Source organism: Callithrix jacchus, chromosome 5, assembly GCF_049354715.1.
Source record: "Callithrix jacchus isolate 240 chromosome 5, calJac240_pri, whole genome shotgun sequence".
NCBI classification, from domain to species: domain Eukaryota; kingdom Metazoa; phylum Chordata; class Mammalia; order Primates; family Cebidae; genus Callithrix; species Callithrix jacchus.
In genome coordinates, this window is record NC_133506.1 from 104,995,244 (window position 1) to 105,013,006 (window position 17,763).

A 17,763-nucleotide genomic window follows, 5' to 3' on the forward strand; every position below is an offset into this window, starting at 1 on the left:
ATGGGGTTTGTGTTTCTATGACCTAGAATGTCAGGAGCAGTAAATTCAGTGAAAAAAAATTTAGGGACTGGCTAACCCAGAATAGGTTTATTTCTGAGTTTACCTTACCTCCTGCATCTTTTTTTTTTTCAAACCCAAGCAGCACTATCTTGAACCCCCTGCATCACTCCAGAGCATACTACCCTACCCCCAACCTGTGTGCTGTTTCCCTTACTGGCTTTGGCGCCCCTGTCCACTTATAGGTGTTTTAAGGATTTCCAGTTGCAGCGGGCTAACAAGATGGAGCTGAGAAAGCAGCAAGAAGATGTGAGTGTGGTCCGTCGCACTGAGTTTTATTTTGCTCAGGCACGATGGCGCCTGACAGAGGAAGATGGACAGCTGGGAATTGCTGAATTAGAGCTGCAGAGGTTCCTCTACAGCAAGGTATCTGGGATATATGATCACACAAAGGCAGCTGTGTTGAGAGACATTGACCTAGCTTAGGAGTCTAACTCATAAAAGAGAAATAAAAAGGGGCTAATTATTATATGCTTGCTAATGATGGTATAATTGGAAATATGAGCAGTGCTTCCTTAGACACATCTGTTTGTTTTTTCTTTTTTTTTTTGAGATGGAGTTTTCGCTCTTGTTTCCCAGGCTGGAGTGCAATGGCGCGATCTTGGCTCACCACAACCTCCACCTCCTGGGTTCAGGCAATTCTCCTGCCTCAGCCTCCTAAATAGCTGGGATTATAGGCATGTACCACCATGCCCACCTAATTTTTTGTATTTTTAGTAGAGACAGGGTTTCACCATGTTGACCAGGATGGTCTCAATCTCTTGACCTTGTCATCCACCCGCTTCGGCCTCCCTAAGTGCTGGGATTACAGGCTTGAGCCACCGCGCCTGGCCGAGACACATCTGTTTATGAGTGATACACATATAGCTCTGATGCCATAGGGGAGAGTAAGAATGAACAAAGAAATAAAACATTTTTTAAAAAGTGATACAGGCCAGGTGTGGTGGCTCATGCCTTTAATCCCATAACTTTGGGAAGCTGAGAGGGGAGGATTGCTTGAAACCAAGAGTTGAACAAAAAATTAAAAAATTAGTGCATCATGGTGCACACCTGTGGTCCCAGCTACTTGGGAGGCTGAGGCAAGAGGATTGCAGGCCCAGGAATTTGAGCCTGCAGTGAGCTGTGATCACACCATTGCACTCCAGCCTGGGAAACAGAGTGAGACACTGTCTCTACAAAAGAAAGTAAGTAATTAAAAACACATATGACAGGCTGGGTGCAGTGGCTCACACCTGTAATCCCAGCACTTTGGGAGACTGAGGCGGGTGGATCACCTGAGGTCAGAAGTTCAAGACCAGCCTGGCCAACATGGTGAAACCTGTCTCTACTAAGAATATAAAAAATAGGCCGGGCACAGTGGCTCAAGCCTGTAATCCCAGCACTTTGGGAGGCCGAGGCGGGTGGATCACGAGGTTGGCAGATCGAGACCATCCTGGTAAACATGGTGAAACCCCGTCTCTACTAAAAATTACAAAAAATTAGCTGGGCACGGTGGTGTGTGCCTGTAATCCCAGCTACTCAGGAGGCTGAGGCAGAATTGCCTGAACCCAAGGGCGGAGGTTGCGGTGAGCCGAGATCGCACCATTGCACTCCAGCCTGGGTAACAAGAGCAAAACTCCGTCTCAAAAAAAAAAAAAAAAAAGAATATAAAAATTAGGCCGGGCGTGGTGGCTCATGCCTATAATCCAAGCACTTTGGAGGCCAAGGCGGGCGGATCACCTGAGGTCGGGAGTTCAAGACCAGTCTGACCAACATGGTGAAACCCTGTCTTAAAAAACAAAAAAAGAAAGAATACAAAAATTAGCCAGGTGTGGTGGTACACGTCTGTGGTCCCAGCTATTTGGGAGGCTAAGGCAAGAGAATCACTTGAACCCAGGAGACGGAGGTTGCAGTGAGCTGAGATTGTGCCACCACTGCACTCCATTCCAGATGACAGAATTAGACTCCATCTCCAAAAACAAAAAAATTACAAAAGTTAGCTGGGTGTGATGGTGTGTGCCTGTAAGCCCAGCTACTCAGGAGGCTGAGGCAGGAGAATGGCTTGAACCCAGGAGGTGGATGTTGCAGAGCTGAGATTGTGCCACTGAATATCAGCCTGGGCAATAGAATGAGACCCTGTCTCAAATTTAAAAAAAAAAAGATACATTACAGATGAGTTTGATCAAATGCTTTTCTCATTGAATAAGATTATCCCTAGAAATGTGGCCCAGAGGCAAATAATATTTCATGTCCAGCCTGGAATTGAGTCTTCTTTTTTTTTTTTATGTTTATTTTTTGAGACGGAGTCTTGCTCTGTTGCCCAGGCTGGAGTGCAGTGGCACAGTCTTGGCTCACTGCACCCTCTGCCTCCTGGGTTCAAGTGATTGTCCTGGCTCAGCCTCCTGAGTAGCAGCGATTTACAGGCACATGCCACCACGCCCAGCTAATTTTTGTATTTGTAGTAGAGATGGGGTTTTACCATGTTGGTCAGGCTGGTCCTGACCTCGTGATCCACCCACCTCAGCCTCCCAAAGTGCTGGGATTACAAGTGTGAACCACCGTGCCTGGCTAGAATAGAATATTCTAATACTGACATTCAGCTTTCCTGCCATTGACATGAAGAAGAGGATATTATTTATTACTTTCTCCTACAAGGGACATTTGGAAATGAGTTAGACAATTTTTTAATGTCACTATGGCTAGATAGTACTACCAACATTTAGTGTCCTGGATAATGGTACCCATGAGAAATGCTGGATTAAAGAGTATTGATTGTATAAGATTGAAGAAGATAGATAGCAAGGTTGGGATTAGGCATACGTAGAGCCTGAAAACAAACTGGATATATAGCAGTTGTCTAGTAGACTTCTGAGAAAGGTTTATTATAGTAGATGGGTCATAATCTGTCTTTATAGGTGAATAAGTCTGATGACACAGCAGAACATCTTCTGGAGTTGGGCTGGTTCACTATGAACAACCTCCTCCCCAATGCTGTCTATAAGGCAAGTCCTTTTTCCTCCATTCCTAGTCCATTTGCATATTTTTAGCACAGGGCATTTATAATGGCTCTTTAATATGAATCCACTATGGAAAACAATGTGGTGATCTGAGAGGGTGAAGGCTTGCCCAGCTTAGCAACTTCTCCTCTCATTCTGCAGAGGGTTTATGGGTTGCTTTATGGCAGGAAGGACATTGGGTTGGGGGCTGTTATTTACTCTGTATCCTACAGGTAGTACTGCGGCCCCAGAGCTCCTGCCAGTCTGGGCGACAGCTAGCTCTCCGCCTCTTCAGCAAAGTCCGGCCCCCTGTTGGGGGTATCTCTGTTAAGGAGCATTTTGAGGTTAGTAAGCAGTCCCTTAGGGACATGGGAACAAAGGATATTCAAAAGCCAGCTGTGTGTTACACAATATCAGGCGTAGGTAAACTGATGATGGTGTCTGAGCTTAATTGCTTCTTGAATCTTTTTCCTCTTTAGGTAAATGTGGTCCCTCTCACCATCCAGCTGACACACCAGTTCTTTCATAGAATGATGGGCTTTTTCTTTCCTGGCCGAAGTGTGGAAGATGATGAAGTTGGTGATGAAGAGGATAAGTCCAAACTGGTGACTACTGGTGAGAACTTTTATGACGGAGTGCCAGAATAGAGTAGCAGCCTCAAAGACAGCTGAGACTTAAGAATGAGGATGGATGACAACTGGTGCACTTGCTTTTTCATAGGAATACCAGTGGTAAAGCCTCGGCAGCTGATCGCAACAGATGATGCAGTACCATTGGGCCCCGGGAAGGGTGTGGCGCAGGGTTTGACTCGGAGTTCTGGGGTCAGAAGGTCATTTCGCAAATCACCAGAGGTACCAAACATGCCCCAATGACAGAAAAATGGGAGAGTCCTGAGGTCCTGTTTGGCGTGGCTGGGCATTTCTTTGGTTTTGAGTCCACTCTAAGGATAAAAGAAGAGGGAGATGTTTGGGGTCCTGAGTTTCTTCTGATGGATTCAGGGGTCACACTCCTTGCCCACCTTTCTTAGCACCCTGTGGATGATATTGACAAGATGAAAGAGCGAGCTGCCATGAACAACTCCTTCATCTACATAAAGATTCCACAGGTTCCACTGTGTGTCAGCTACAAGGTTTGCACCTCTCAAGCACTTTGTAGAACAGGGTGGGAAGGGAACCAGATAAGATCATCAGAGATTCTAGACAGCGACATAGCCAGGTTGTTTGTGATGCTAAGCTGTGGGTGATAAATCTACTGTTCCTCTGCTCCTCTCAGGAGTCAGCACCATTACCAGGCTGAGGTAAGGGGAAATCGGTATCTGTAGGTTATTATTGTAGGACTTGCACTCAGGTGGCTGGCTTGGACTCAAAATGGCAGCTGATGTATTTTTCTCCCCCTCTTTTTTTCTTTCTCCTCTGCCGCCTCTTACAGGGTGAGAAGAACAGTGTGGACTGGGGTGACCTTAACCTGGTGCTGCCCTGTCTGGAGTACCATAACAACACATGGACATGGCTTGACTTTGCCATGGCTGTCAAAAGGGACAGCCGCAAAGCCCTGGTTGCCCAGGTATCCCGCAAGGGCTCGTGGCTGTTTGGTTAATGGGGCTGGCAGGTAGATCCTCTTTTCAGGCACATTTCATTTTAGTATACATGAACGAATATCCTTGGGAAGGGGCAGGTGCATGAAATGTGGCTTCTATGCTTGCCCTCTCCATGACCTCACTCAGATGATTATATTCAATATTTACTGAGTATTTGATATATCACCATTGATTTTAGAGAACTGAGAGCTAACACAACCTAAAGTTTAGAAGGAGTTATAATTAGACTGTAAGCTTCTTGAAAGCAGAGACCGTTTTATCATGCACATTGCTGCGTTGTGCCTTGGATGTGTTCAATAAATCTTTGTTGACTTGGTTCATTTTGATTTATTCTGTCTGCCCACTAATATTTACCTTTCCTTTTACTCCTCTCCAATCTGCCAGGTAATCAAAGAGAAGCTAAGGCTGAAGCCTGCAACAGGCTCTGAAGTCCGGGGAAAGCTAGAAACTAAATCGGACCTGAACATGCAACAGCAGGAAGAAGAGGAGAAAGCCCGGCTCCTCATTGGTTTAAGTGTGGGCGACAGGAACCCTGGCAAGAAGTCGATCTTTGGCAGGCGCAAATGATTTGGCGATTTGAGTGGCTGCAGTACAGGATCTGACTCTGGCTCATGCTCCAGGGACTTGTGGAGTGGGAGGGGCTTCCCTTTATCTACCAGGATTTGTTGGTGTCAGAGCCTATAGGCATTGCTCTTCAGCAGCTGGCCTATTCCCTGCAGGGCATAGTGGACAATAATGCTGAGTTCCATCTCACGCTGATCAGGCTCAGGGCCAGAGAGGCAACAAGAGAGCAAGACCCCTGGACCCGATTCCCTTGGGGTCAAGTGAAAGGGTGGGGGGCGATAGTCCTGATCAAGTGTGATACATTTTTATAGACATATATACATATATATATTATATTTCTAAGTGTAACTGTCCTCCCTCTGTGCCAGGAAACTGAGGGGAAGGGGCTGATCCTCACTCCACTGCCATGTATGAAAGAGGTATTAGTGTTCTGGGGGAAGGGGCAATCAACTCCTTCCCAATCTCCGTGCTAAGTTCACTTGGGAGGATGGCAATAGGAGCCAGGGCTGGCCATGGGTACCCCACTTTTCCCCCTGAGATATGCCCTGGAGAATGGCAAAAAGATTTAAAGAGAAAAAAAAAAAGTTTAAATTTGATGCTCGTTTTTTTTGTGTGTGTTGAGTGCATGTGTTCAGTCTGTGTATCCCTCTGTTGTCAACCCAAGACATCCAGCAGCTGCCATTCTGAGGGTGGCCTCTTCCCTCCTCTACCCTGAAGCTTTATCACAAAAATATCTAGTACTAGTGTGACTCTGCCCCCATGCTGATGGGTTTCTGCACATTGGAAGAGGCGGGGCTTGTGTCATGCAGTATCAGGGAGAGGAATTGCTTATGTAACTGGGACAGCAGATTTAGCAGGAGAGAGGAGGCAGAGGCTGGGGATGGGAGCAGTGAGCTGTCGGCAGGGTCAACACACCCGGGTGGCTGCTTCTCACAAGGTAGGCTATGGGGCTCTGGCAGCCTACTGAGGGGAGGAGAGGGAGACATGGGCTCTTGAGGCCTGGGAAGTTTTTGGTTAGGAGCATGGCAGTGATTACTGGATGTGGGGGTGGGGCAGGGAGGCTATACTATGAAAGCATCACAGCTCAATACTAAGGTTCAAGCTGTGTTAATAATGCATTGTGGTGAAAATGTCCACCAATTATTTTCCTAGAGGATTTGAATTGTGTCCAGAAAATCCAGGGCTTAGCATAAAGCAAAGGTGACGAATTTTCCTTCATGTTGAAAAATGTACCTCTAGGGGTGGAGACTTAAGGGGAGGGAGTGCCTAGTAAGATGGGTGGAACCAGCTATGCCTCAGGAGCGGAAAGTTTAGAGTGGCTCCCTTGGTTCTCAGCAGGATGGCCATATCTGGGGTCCCTGGGCCCAAGGCTGGAAGACCCTCTGGTCAGGTATGGGAACCATCAGGTCAGATCTGGAAGAACTGTGGAAACTACAGGGGCATCACTGTCTGTTCCGGGAGTCGCTAAGGCCAGCCTCACTGCTGGTAGAGAAGCCTCTGCCTGAGTGGCCAGTGCCTCAGTTCATCAACCTCTTTCTACCAGAGTTTCCTGTTAGGCCCATTAGGGAGCAGCAGCAGCTAAAGGTAAGTCAGTGGAATCCCTGAGTGGGGTCTCAGTCTTTGGGAGGAATTAGAAATGACCAGTCTCAATTGCCCTGTTCTCCATTTCTCTGTACAGATTTTAGGCCTTGTGGCTAAAGGCTCCTTTGGAACTGTCCTCAAGGTGGTAGATTGTACCCAGAAAGCTGTATTTGCAGTGAAGGTAGGGGCTCAGGTACCACATTCTCTTGTCTGTTTCCAATGTGGATTCCAGACAGGTTGGGAGGAATAAACAATTCAATAGCTCTATTCTCTATTCATCACTACTCTCCTATAGGTGGTGCCCAAGGTAAAGGTGCTACAGAGGGACACCGTGAGGCAGTGCAAAGAGGAGGTTAGCATCCAGGTATGCACCTAGTCATGGAAAGGATTGTTGAAAGAGCTAGGCCATTGGTAGGGAAAGTACCTTTCTTGCCCACCTTCTTTTCCTGGTTCTGCCTCCTCCATCTACTTCAACCTAGTTTAAAGTAGGTCCTGGGAAGAGTAGCTATCAGCTGTCAACAGTTTTTCCATGCCTACCAGGGAAATCTCTTAATTCATGTCCCAGTGTATTCCTTAGTATTTGCTGGTTTGAGGATTACCAGGCAGTCAGTCCCAATTACTGAGTTCCTCTGAACTGAAAAGTGAGGCAGCAATTCTCCCTCTGCACATCTGGGTAATGATTTCTTGGCTGCCTTTATTCTCAATGACGCTATTCCTCCCTAACTTCCTGTTTTCTTTGTCCCTAGCGACAGATCAACCATCCTTTTGTACACAGCTTGAGGGACAGCTGGCAGGGAAAATGGCACCTTTTCATTAGTGAGTGATTGGACTCTCCTCATCCCCCAGGGTCCTTCTACCATACTCCCCACCTGAGATTACCTCTTTGGTTTGTTCTGCCTTTGTTCTGTCCCCTTTCTCATGACACTTCTCTGTCCCAAAGGGAGGGGGAACAGCAGGTGGTATCAGTTTGGGCAGGAGGCCTACAATGCCTTGAGCTCAGGCATTGCAGCTCCCAAACACTGCCTAGATTTCTGGCAATGTATGTAGCTCCAAACTGGCTTTGCAGTGTGTAGCTACTGCAGCACAGATCTGTACTCCCTTTGGTCGGCTGTTGGCTGCTTTCCTGAGGCTTCCATCCGACTCTTTGCTGCCGAGTTGGTCCTGGTGCTGTGTAAGTGAAACAGTGGTAAAGGAAATGGGGAGGGAAGATTTATGTTGGGAAGAAAGAGAGTAAAGAATTAATATTAATTCTGGAGGTCAAAGAATAAGATAAGGATGGGGTGAGGGCTACTAGGGAAACAAGAAAGGACAGAAACGCTGCAGCACGCCCTATGCTTGCTATCCACAGGTTATCTCCATGACTTGGGCATTATGCATCGAGATGTGAAGGTAGAGTTAAGTGCTTTTTTCCCTTTGTCTGAGAAAGAGTCTCAGAAGTTCCAACAAGTCCAAGAAATCAGTTGGGTTGCTGAGGACAGTAGACCTTGGGGCCCCCATGGGTGCCAAGGATTTGGGCAAGGGCTCTCTGGATATAGATTTGAGTGCTGAGTAGGGCATCACCTTCACCTGGGGTGTATACATGACAAAAGAGTTGAAGAGGAAGAATAATTTCTCACCTGTAATCTTTCAGATGGAGAATATTCTTCTAGATGAACGAGGTAAGTCTTTTTTTCTTCCCTAGCCCCAGGATGAGAGGTGCTTTGGTTTGGGAATAAATCATGGCCAATAAGGGGTGGAACAGTGGTGCAGTTGCCTTACCTTCTTTAATAGGTCATCTGAAACTGACAGACTTTGGTCTGTCCCGCTACCTGCCCCAGGGAGCTCGAGCCTACACTATCTGTGGCACTCTTCAGTATATGGGTGAGAGAGGTTAAAGCTGATGGGTAAGCACTGGGCAGGAGGATAGCTAAAGGATGTCAGTGACGAGTATCTTTGAAATCTGTAGCCCCAGAGGTCCTAAGTGGAGGACCTTACAACCATGCTGCTGATTGGTGGTCACTGGGTGTCTTGCTTTTCTCTTTGGCAACTGGAAAGGTGAGAGAATAGTAGTTTTGGGCAGAGAAGAGCTGTGCCTTGTGGTGGGAAGAAGGAAGACCTTAAGAAATCTTGTCTTATTCCTACTATCCCTTCCCCCACCCCTGCTCCCTACCTCTTAACTCAGTTTCCAGTGGCTGCAGAGACAGATCATGTGGCCATGTTGGCAAGTGTGACCCATAGTGACTATGAGATCCCAGCTTCTCTTAACCAGGGCCTCTCACTCCTGCTCCATGAGGTAAGAATGAGCACTACTTTCCTTCTTGGCTATCAAACCATTCATTCATGCTCTCCTGCCTTCATTAAAGTGATGTTTCCCCATTCTGCTCCATTTTTTAGCGGGGGTGCTCCAACTTTACTACCTAACTACTTGCCATCTAAGCTGTACTGAGTCACATTCCTGAGTTCCTGGTCCCCCCAATCTCCTCCCCATCCAGAACAGAGGTCCCTTCTGAGAGAGTGGAGCATTGTACACTCTTACCATCTGAACACTCACAAATACAGCTCCATTATTCCCACCTTTTCCCCAAAGTAGCCTCTCTTTCTCCCTCTTTCACAAATCATCTACTCTTTAGGGTTCTTATTTCTACCCTCCACAGCTCTATCAACTTCTTTCTTCTTTTTCATCCTTTCTGTTCAGGCCTTCCCTACCCTAGTCACTCATCTATCATGCTCTATTTCCCTTTAGCTCTTAGGCCAGAACCCCCTCTATCGTCTGCGTTATCTGCATCACTTCCAGGTCCACCCTTTCTTTCGGGGTGTGGCCTTTGACCCAGAGCTCCTACAGAAGCACCCAGTGAACTTTGTCATGGAGACACAAGCTACCCTGCCCAGTTCAGCGGAGACCATGCCCTTTGATGACTTCGACTGTGATCTGGAGTCCTTCCTGTTCTACCCTATCCCTGCTTGAGCCTCTCTACTGTAAATTGGAGCCTGGCTGGAAGCCTGAAGATCTCTATCCCTGTAGACTCAGTATGACCACCTTGATAATCCAGCTTGTTTTTATTTTGTAATCTCTCACTGTTCTGTTCTCCTAGACTAGAGTTCCAATCTTGGACATTCTGCTACTGGCAGCCAAACTGGCCCTATTCCTTCCCCATCATACAACCTATCTTTCAATTCAACATCTCAGATCAGGGTGGTGACCTTTTCCTTTTCTTTACTTCTGTAGTGCTCCTACCCTTAGGCTGTCAGCCAGAGCTGCTTCCACTTGTTTCTCTGCCATGTTTCCTTTCTTGAGCAATAATAATACTTCCTGGGCTCCCAGGGTGCTATTCATGTGTTTAATAGGCTTGTCAGAGGCAATATGAATTTTTTTTTTTTTTGAGATAGAGTCTCACTCTGTTGACCAGGCGGGAGTGCATTGGTGTGATCTTGACTCACTGCAACCTCTGCCTCCTGGGTTCAAATGATTTTCATGCCTCAGCCTCCAGAGTAGCTGGGATTACAGGTGTGTGCCACCACACCCAGCTAATTTTTATGTTTTTTGGTAGAGACAGAGTTTCACTATGTTGGCCAAGTTGGTCTCGAACTCCTGACCTTAAGTGATCCGCCTGCCTTGGCATCCCAAAGTGCTGGGATTACAGGTGTGAGCCACTGCGCCTGGCCTTTTTTTTTTTTTTTTGAAATAGGGTCTTACTCTGTCACCCAGGTTGGAGTGCAGTGGTATGATCTCTGCTCACTGCAAACTTCACAGTTGTGAGCCACCACACCCAGCCTGTGAATTTTTCAAAAGTTTCGAAAGCTGGCATTTCAACCCCTAAATATGCAGTTAAAAAATATAATCTGGGCCGGGCACAGTGGCTCACGCCTGTAATCCCAGCATTTTGGGAGGCCAAGGCGGTGGGTCACGAGGTCAAGAGATCGAGACCATCCTGGTCAACATGGTGAAACCACGTCTCTACTAAAATACAAAAAATTAGCTGGGCATGGTGGCGCATGCCTGTAATCCCAGCTACTCAGGAGGCTGAGGCAGGAGAATTGCCTGAACCCAGGAGGCGGAGGTTGCGGTGAGCCGAGATTGCGCCATTGCACTTTAGCCTGGGTAATGAGCGAAACTCCGTCTCAAAAAGAAAAATTGAAAGGTGAATCAAATAAGCTAGTGAAGAAGAAAATGTAAACTGAAATTTGGTGGGTTAAATGACTTCTCTAGGTCTATAATTAGAACAGTTGTCCAAAATAAAACCTCTTTTGAAAAGCATAAGATTATTAAACTGATAATTTCTCCTAGTCAGCCCAGGATTTCGTTTCTGATGGGCAAACCAAGAAATTAAGAGTCATGCAGCAACCTGAAGATTTAGGAGGAGGCTGAGGTGGGCAGATCAGTTGAGGTCAGGAGTTCGAGACCAGCTTGGCCAACATGGTAAAACCTTGTCTCTACTAAAAAATACAAAAATTAGCTGGATGTGTTGTCGCACATGTGTAGTCCCAGCTACTTGGGAGGCTCAGGCAGGAGAATTGCTTGAAGCCAGGAGGCCAAGGTTGCAGTGAGCCAAAACTGTGCCATATATCTCAATAACCTTTTCCTTTATTAAGGAAAAGCATCTGGGTTTTAAATTTGTATACAGTTTTGGCTCACGCCTATAATCCCAGCACTTTGGGAGGCCGAGGCGGGTGGATCACGAGGTCAAGAGGTCGAGACCATCTTGGTCAACATGGTGAAACCCCATCTCTACTAAAAATACAAGAGTTAGCTGGGCATGGTGGCACGTGCCTGTAGTCCCAGCTATCGGGAGGCTGAGGCAGGAGAATTGCTTGAACTCAGGAGGCAGAGGTTGCAGTGAGCTGAGATGGCGCCATTGCACTCCAGCCTGGGTAACAAGAGCCAGAGTCTGTCTCCAAAAAAAAAAAGAAAATTTAATTGCTCTATGAAATTTTATTGCTGGCTGGGTGTGGTGGCTCACACATGTAATCCCAGCACTTTGGGAGGCTGAGGTGGCAGATACCCTAAGGTCAGGAGTTTGAGACCAGCCTGGCCAACATGGTGAAACCCCGTCTTTAACAAAAAAATACAAAAATTAGCCAGTCATGGTTATGCACGCTGTAGTCCCAGCCACTCAGGAGGCTGAGGGAGAAGAATTGCTTGAAACCGGAAGGCAGCAGTTGCAGTGGGTCAAGATTGTGCCACTGCATCCACCCTGAGCAACAGAGTGAGATCCTGTCTCAGGAAAAAAATTAAATAAAATAAATTGCTATGGATACTGTAAAGGGTGTTTATCATAACAGTTCATAACTTTCTACTTAAGAATGCATAGGAGAAATTTTCTCTGGACCCAGTTATGCTTTTCCTGAATTGCTGTTTGTTTTTAACCTTAAGGACACTAAATATCCAACTGATTGTATTTTTCTGTTTGTACTGAGACTAGACCATTTAGAGCCCAGTTTGTGGCCTACCTTCAGCAAATGTTTATGTATTTTGTATGCTAGTCATGTTTTTGGTTCTGTCTTTTCTACCTGTCTTTTCCTTATTCTCATTTTTCTAAGTTTTAATCCATTTATATTACTGCATCTATATGCAGTAATAATACCTATTATAATATCTGCATCTTTGTAAGCCTTTTTGTAATAAGGTTGGGATATAAATAAATACGACAATATACTTTTATCTCATTTGTTTCTCTTTAGACATTTACATTACTTTTTTAAAGTTGTAATGACCAGAACTGCATACTGGATAAAAACTCTGAACACGAAAGATAGGAATTAATGGTTTCTAAAATAGTAGTTAAGAGCATTCGATTGGAATTTAGGAGACCTGATGCCTGAATCCATTAATAACTATCTAATTGTCTTTAATAAGTTATTTTAACCTCTCTGGATCTTAGTTTCCTGGTGTGTAAAATGAAGGTAAAATAACCACTGGTTCTTAACTATAGGGGATGGGTTGGGATTTCTGTGATGCTGAAATTTATTTACATAAATAAATAAGACAATTTATTCATATAGTTTCTTTTCTTTCCCCTTCCCCTTCCCTGTTCCTTTTCTTTAAGAGATGGAAATTCGCCATGTTGCCCAAGGTGATCTTGAACTCCTGAGCTTCAGTGATCCGCTTGCCTTGGCCTCTCAAAGTGCTAGGATTTTAGGTGTGAGCCACTGCGCCTGGCCTGTGATGCTTTTTCTTTTTGAGACTGAGTTTCGCCTTGTCACCCACACTGGAGCGCAGTGGTGTGATCTCAGCTTACTGCAACCTCTGCATCCTGGGTTCAAGTGACTCTCCTGCCTCAGCCTCCCAAGTTGCTGGGATTACAGGTGCTTGCCACCACGCCTGGCTAATTTTTGTATTTTTAGTAGAGATGGGGTGTCACCATGTTGACCAGGCTGGTCTCAAATCCTGACCTCAGGTGATCCACCTGCCTCGGCCTCCCCAATTGGTGGGATTACAGGCGTGAGCCAATGCTCCCAGCCCTGTGATGCTTTTTCAAAGGGCAGATGCAGAGGATTTTATAATACCGTGTTAATTAATGTTTGGGTCACCCAACATTATATGGCTTTTGTGATCACAGCAGCACAATGGGTTAAGGTCCTTAAGAAATGGTTAAACATAATGTAACTAAAATCTCTTTCCTAGGTCATATTAGTTTAGAGATCATAATCATGTGAGTGTAGTTTGAATTATTTCTTACCAAATGAGAACATTTTCAACATACTCTTCAGTAGTCTACCACAGCAGTGATTCTCAGGGTGCAGTGGAGGGGGTAACAGAAAATCAAAATTTTGGCTGAGCATAGTGCTTCACACCTGTAATCCCAGCACTTTGGGAGGCTGAGGTGGGAGGATCACTTCAGTCCAGGACTTCCAGGCCAGCCTAGGCAACACAGTGAGACCTCATCTCTATAAAAATATTTTTAAAAATTAGCCAGGTGTGGTGGTCCTGTACCACCCAGCTACTCAGTAGGCTAAGGTGGGAGGATTGCTTGAGCCCAGAAGCTTTAGGTTATGCCCAAATCATAACCTGAAGCTATGATTTGGCCACTGCACTCCAGTCTGGGTGACAGAGCGAGTAAGAAAAAAAGAAAAGAAAAAGTTTCAGAAAGTATAATTAGTATAATTTAAAAAAGCATTGCCAGGCCAGGTGCGGTGGCTCACGCCTATAATACCAACACTTTTGGAGGCCGAGGTGGGTGGGTCACGAGGTCAGGAGTTCAGGACCAGCCTGGCCAACATAGTGAAAACCCCATCTCTACTAAAAATACAAAAATTAGCCGAGTGTGGTGGGCGGGCGCCTGTAGTCCCAGCTACTTGGGAGGCTGAGGCAGGAGAATCACTTGAACCCAGGAGGTAGAAGCTGTGGTGAGCCGAGATCGAGCCATTGCACTCCAGCCTGGGCAACAAAAGTGAAACTCTGTCTCAAAAAAAAGCACTGCTGCTTTCCTCCAATTCTGATGTGATTATCTCTGGAAGGCATTCACTCCTCCTAGTCCCTCCACCTCCATTCAGAATCACTGACTTATACCTTTTACTTATTCACATTAAATTCACTTAATTTTAATATACATATCTACTATATACCCACACACAAAAAAATTCCAGCTGTGCACAGTAGCTCATGCCTATAATCCCAGCACTTTGGGAGGCCGAGGTGGGCAGATCACGAGGTAAGGAGTTCAAGACAAGCCTGGTCAACACAGTGAAACCCCGTCTCTACTAAAAATACAAAAATTAGCTGGTTGTGGTGGCATGCACCTGTAGTCCCAGCTACTAGGGAGGCTGAGGTGGGAGAACTGCTCGAACCTGGGAGGCAGATGTTGCAGTTAGCCGAGACCATGCCATTGCACTCCAGCCTGGGTGATAGTGAGACTCCATATCAAAAAAAAAAAAAAAATTTCCTTAGGCAGGGTGTGGTGGTTCATGCTTGTAATCTCAGCACTTTGGGAGGCCAAGGCAGGAGGATCACTTAAGACCGAAGTTGGAGACCAGCCTGGATAACATGATGAGACGTAATCCTGTTTCTACTAAAAGTACAAAAATTAGCTGGGCATAGTGGTGTGGGCCTGTAATCCCAGCTACTCAGGAGGCTGAGGCACAAGAATCACTTGGGCCTGGGAGGCAGAGGTTGTAGTGAGCTGAGATCATGCTACTGTACTGGGTAACAGAGCCAGACCCTATTTAAAAATATATAGGCCAGGCACGGTGGCTCACACCTGTAATCCCAGCACTTTGGGAGGCCAAGGTGGGCAGATCATGAGGTCAAGAGATCGAGACTATCATGGGCAACATGGTGAAACCCCGTCTCTACTAAAAATACAAAAAATAGCCAGGCATGGTGGCACATGCCTCTGGTCCCAGCTACTCAGGAGGCTGAGGTGGAAGAATTGCTTGAACCCAGGAAGTGGAGGTTGCAGTCAGCTGAGATTGCCCTACCGCACTCCAGCCTGGTGACAGACCAAGACTCCATCTCAAAAAAAAAGTTTTATATATTAGATTTAAAAAGTTTCAAAAGGCTGTGTGTGGTGGCTCATGACTGTACTTCCAGCACTTTGGGAGGCTGAGGTGGGAGGATCACTTGAGCCTAGGAATTTAATACCAGCCTGGGCAATACGGCAAGAGACTGTCTTTATAAAAAAAATTAGCCAGGTGTGGTGGCACGCCTGTAGTCCCAGCAGAAGGACTGCTTGAGCCTAGGACTTCAAGGCTGCATGGAGCCATGGTGGCGCCACTGCACTCCTGCCTGGGTGATAAAGCAAGACCCTTTCTCAAAAATAAAAAAATTATTTTTTGGCCGGGTGCGGTGGCTCACGCCTATAATTACAGCACTTTGGGAGGCCAAGGCGGGTGGATCACGAGGTCAAGAGATCGAGACCATCCTAGTCAACATGGTGAAGCCCCGTCTCTACTAAAAATACAAAAATTAGCTGGGCATGGTGGTGCGCGCCTGTAGTCCCAGCTACTCGGGAGGCTGAGGCAGGAGAATTGCTTGAACCCAGGAGGCGGAGGTTGCGGTGAGCCAAGATCGCGCCATTGCACTCCAGTCTGGGTAACAACAGCGAAACTCCCTCTCAAAAAAAATTAATTTTAATGTATTTTATTTAACCCAATATTGCTAAAATATAATTTCAATATGTAAACAGTATTTATTTCTTTTTTGAGATGTTGTTTTGCTCTTTTTGCCCAGGCTGAAGTGCAATGGTGAGATCTTGGCTCACTGCAACCTCCGCCTCCTGGGTTCAAGCAATTTTCCTGCTTCAGCTTCCCAAGTAGCTGGGATTTCAGGCATGCACCACCATGCCCGGCTAATTTTGTATTTTTAGTAGAGACGGGGTTTCTCCATGTTGGTCAGGCTGGTCTTGAACTCTCAACCTCAGGTGATCCACCTGCCTTGGCCACCCTGTAAACAGTATTTTTTTTTTTTTTTTTTGATGACACGGTCTTGCTTTGTTGCCCAGGCTAGAGTGCAGTGGGATGAACATAGCTCAGCAGCCTTGAACTAGGCTGAAGCGATCCTCCCAAGCTGGGATTATGGTAGGCGTTTGCCACCACTGCAGGCTTAAAAAAAAAATTTTTTTTTTTTTTTTTTTTGAGACAGAGTCTAGCTCTGTGACCCAGGCTGGAATGTAGTCGCACGATCACGGCTCACTGCAACCTCTGCCTCCTGGGTTCAAGAGATTCTCCTTGCCTCAGCCTCCCTAGTAGCTGGGATTACAGGCGCCCACCACACCGAGCTAATTTTTGTTAGGGGGTTTCATCATGTTGGCCAGGCTGGTCTCTAACTCCTGACCTCAGGTGATCTGCCGGCCTCCCAAAGTGTGGGATTATAGGCGTGAGCCACCGCGCCTGGCCTTAACTTTTTTGTTTGTTTTTGTAGATAAGGTCTCACTATATTGCCTAGGGAGGTGTCGAACTCCTGGGCTCAAAGCATCCTCCTGCCTCTGTCTTCCCGGTGCTGGGATTTCAGGCATGAGCCACCGCACCCTGCTATATTTTGCATTCCTTTTTTCATATGACGTGTTTGAAATCCAGTGTGTAAAGTGTTTTACCTTTATAGCACATTCCCACTGGGACTAGTCACATTTGAAGTCCTCAAAAGCCACTATGGTTAGGGCTTAGGTATTGGATAACACAGTACTAGAGGAGCCCGTCCCCAGGGACGTTTCAGTTTCTAACATCATAGTTCTTTCCTCTTTCGATTGCTGCTTTCCCCCAATGTATTAAGACTTGTAGAGTGTAAATAGGGCGCCGTGAGTGTGCAAAGGAACACACACCATCGCAAACGGCTCACTCTGAATACTTACCATTTAGCAGTCCTACCTTCAACAGGTTTCCTGAACACAGGAGATCCGAGAGGCGGAAGGCAGGCGCTGGCGGGGCAGGGAAGGAGCTCGGCTCTGCCATTTACTATCTGTGGGACGCTGGGCAAATTACACACGCTCTCTCTGACTCAGCTCCCTGCTGTCTCAAATGGGGATATTTTTAGTACTTCTCACTACGAAGGTCTTTATGCGGATTAAGTGAGCTACTACACGGCATTTGGCACTGCGCCAGCCACACACTCAAAGTTCAATACATGTAGGCTGTTATCCCAGTGAACTGATAGCGGGCCTGAGCAAGTCCAAGGAAAAGCCCAGAAACTCTGGAGGCTTTTCTAGACCATTATAGCCCAGGCCGTTCCGGACGCGGTCCCACCAAGCCTAGGGAAGTCGCTCGGACCCGCTTCGGCTACTAGACTCCCTGGCCGGCTCTTTCCCGTCAAGGCTGCGGCGGGAGGGGACTGAGGGAGACCTGAGGAAAGGCTTCATCCACAGAGACAACTTGGATGTGAACACCATGGATGTGAGGGGGTCCACTGGAAGCAGGAGGGATGGACTCCTTGACTCTCTAGCAATCTGTGGGGTCTTCTCCGATGTGAGGACACAAGCCCTGTCCTGAGCCAGCCTCGCCTCCAGCCCTATCGCCGATGCCTGCGGTGAGGACTTGGTCAGCGGAGAGCGCGAGACTACGCAGGGGCAGGCGGGATAGGGG

General features: G+C 46.7%; 2 protein-coding genes and 1 long non-coding RNA gene across 12 annotated transcripts in view; 2 read left to right on the forward strand and 1 right to left on the reverse strand.

Annotated features, from left to right (window-relative positions):
* BLTP2 (bridge-like lipid transfer protein family member 2) overlaps positions 1-5,784 on the forward strand; it is a 33,174-nt gene extending 27,390 nt beyond the window's left edge. For all 4 annotated transcript variants that reach the window (XM_078373964.1, XM_054256171.2, XM_054256169.2 and 1 more), the window contains exons 32-39: positions 243-423; positions 2,952-3,042; positions 3,270-3,376; positions 3,512-3,647; positions 3,753-3,883; positions 4,060-4,161; positions 4,461-4,595; positions 5,014-5,784. In XM_078373964.1, the coding sequence (XP_078230090.1) occupies positions 243-423; positions 2,952-3,042; positions 3,270-3,376; positions 3,512-3,647; positions 3,753-3,883; positions 4,060-4,161; positions 4,461-4,595; positions 5,014-5,196 (1,066 nt within the window). In that variant the 3' untranslated portion in view covers positions 5,197-5,784. The remainder of the gene's footprint in view (positions 1-242; positions 424-2,951; positions 3,043-3,269; positions 3,377-3,511; positions 3,648-3,752; positions 3,884-4,059; positions 4,162-4,460; positions 4,596-5,013) is intronic.
* Positions 2,895-17,741, reverse strand: LOC103793200 (uncharacterized). Its single transcript, XR_013535812.1, has 3 exons — positions 17,053-17,741; positions 7,654-7,941; positions 2,895-3,972 (listed from the first exon to the last, which is right to left on the reverse strand). It is a non-coding gene; the product is annotated as an uncharacterized LOC103793200 (long non-coding RNA).
* On the forward strand, positions 6,032-12,417 carry RSKR (ribosomal protein S6 kinase related). Of its 7 annotated transcripts, none has more exons than XM_008997198.5 (12): positions 6,032-6,130; positions 6,529-6,777; positions 6,872-6,967; positions 7,070-7,138; positions 7,521-7,590; positions 7,841-7,945; positions 8,123-8,163; positions 8,405-8,432; positions 8,545-8,634; positions 8,720-8,808; positions 8,936-9,046; positions 9,497-12,417. In XM_008997198.5, the coding sequence occupies exons 1-12, from the start codon at positions 6,074-6,076 to the stop codon at positions 9,716-9,718; spliced, it is 1,227 nt and encodes a 408-aa protein (XP_008995446.1). In that variant the 5' UTR covers positions 6,032-6,073; the 3' UTR covers positions 9,719-12,417. The 7 variants fall into 7 exon arrangements, with proteins under 7 accessions (XP_008995446.1, XP_002748292.2, XP_008995447.1 ...); XM_002748246.7 differs by having other exon boundaries at positions 6,872-6,955; XM_008997199.5 differs by having other exon boundaries at positions 6,532-6,777.
* Positions 17,742-17,763: the final 22 nt, after the last annotated feature.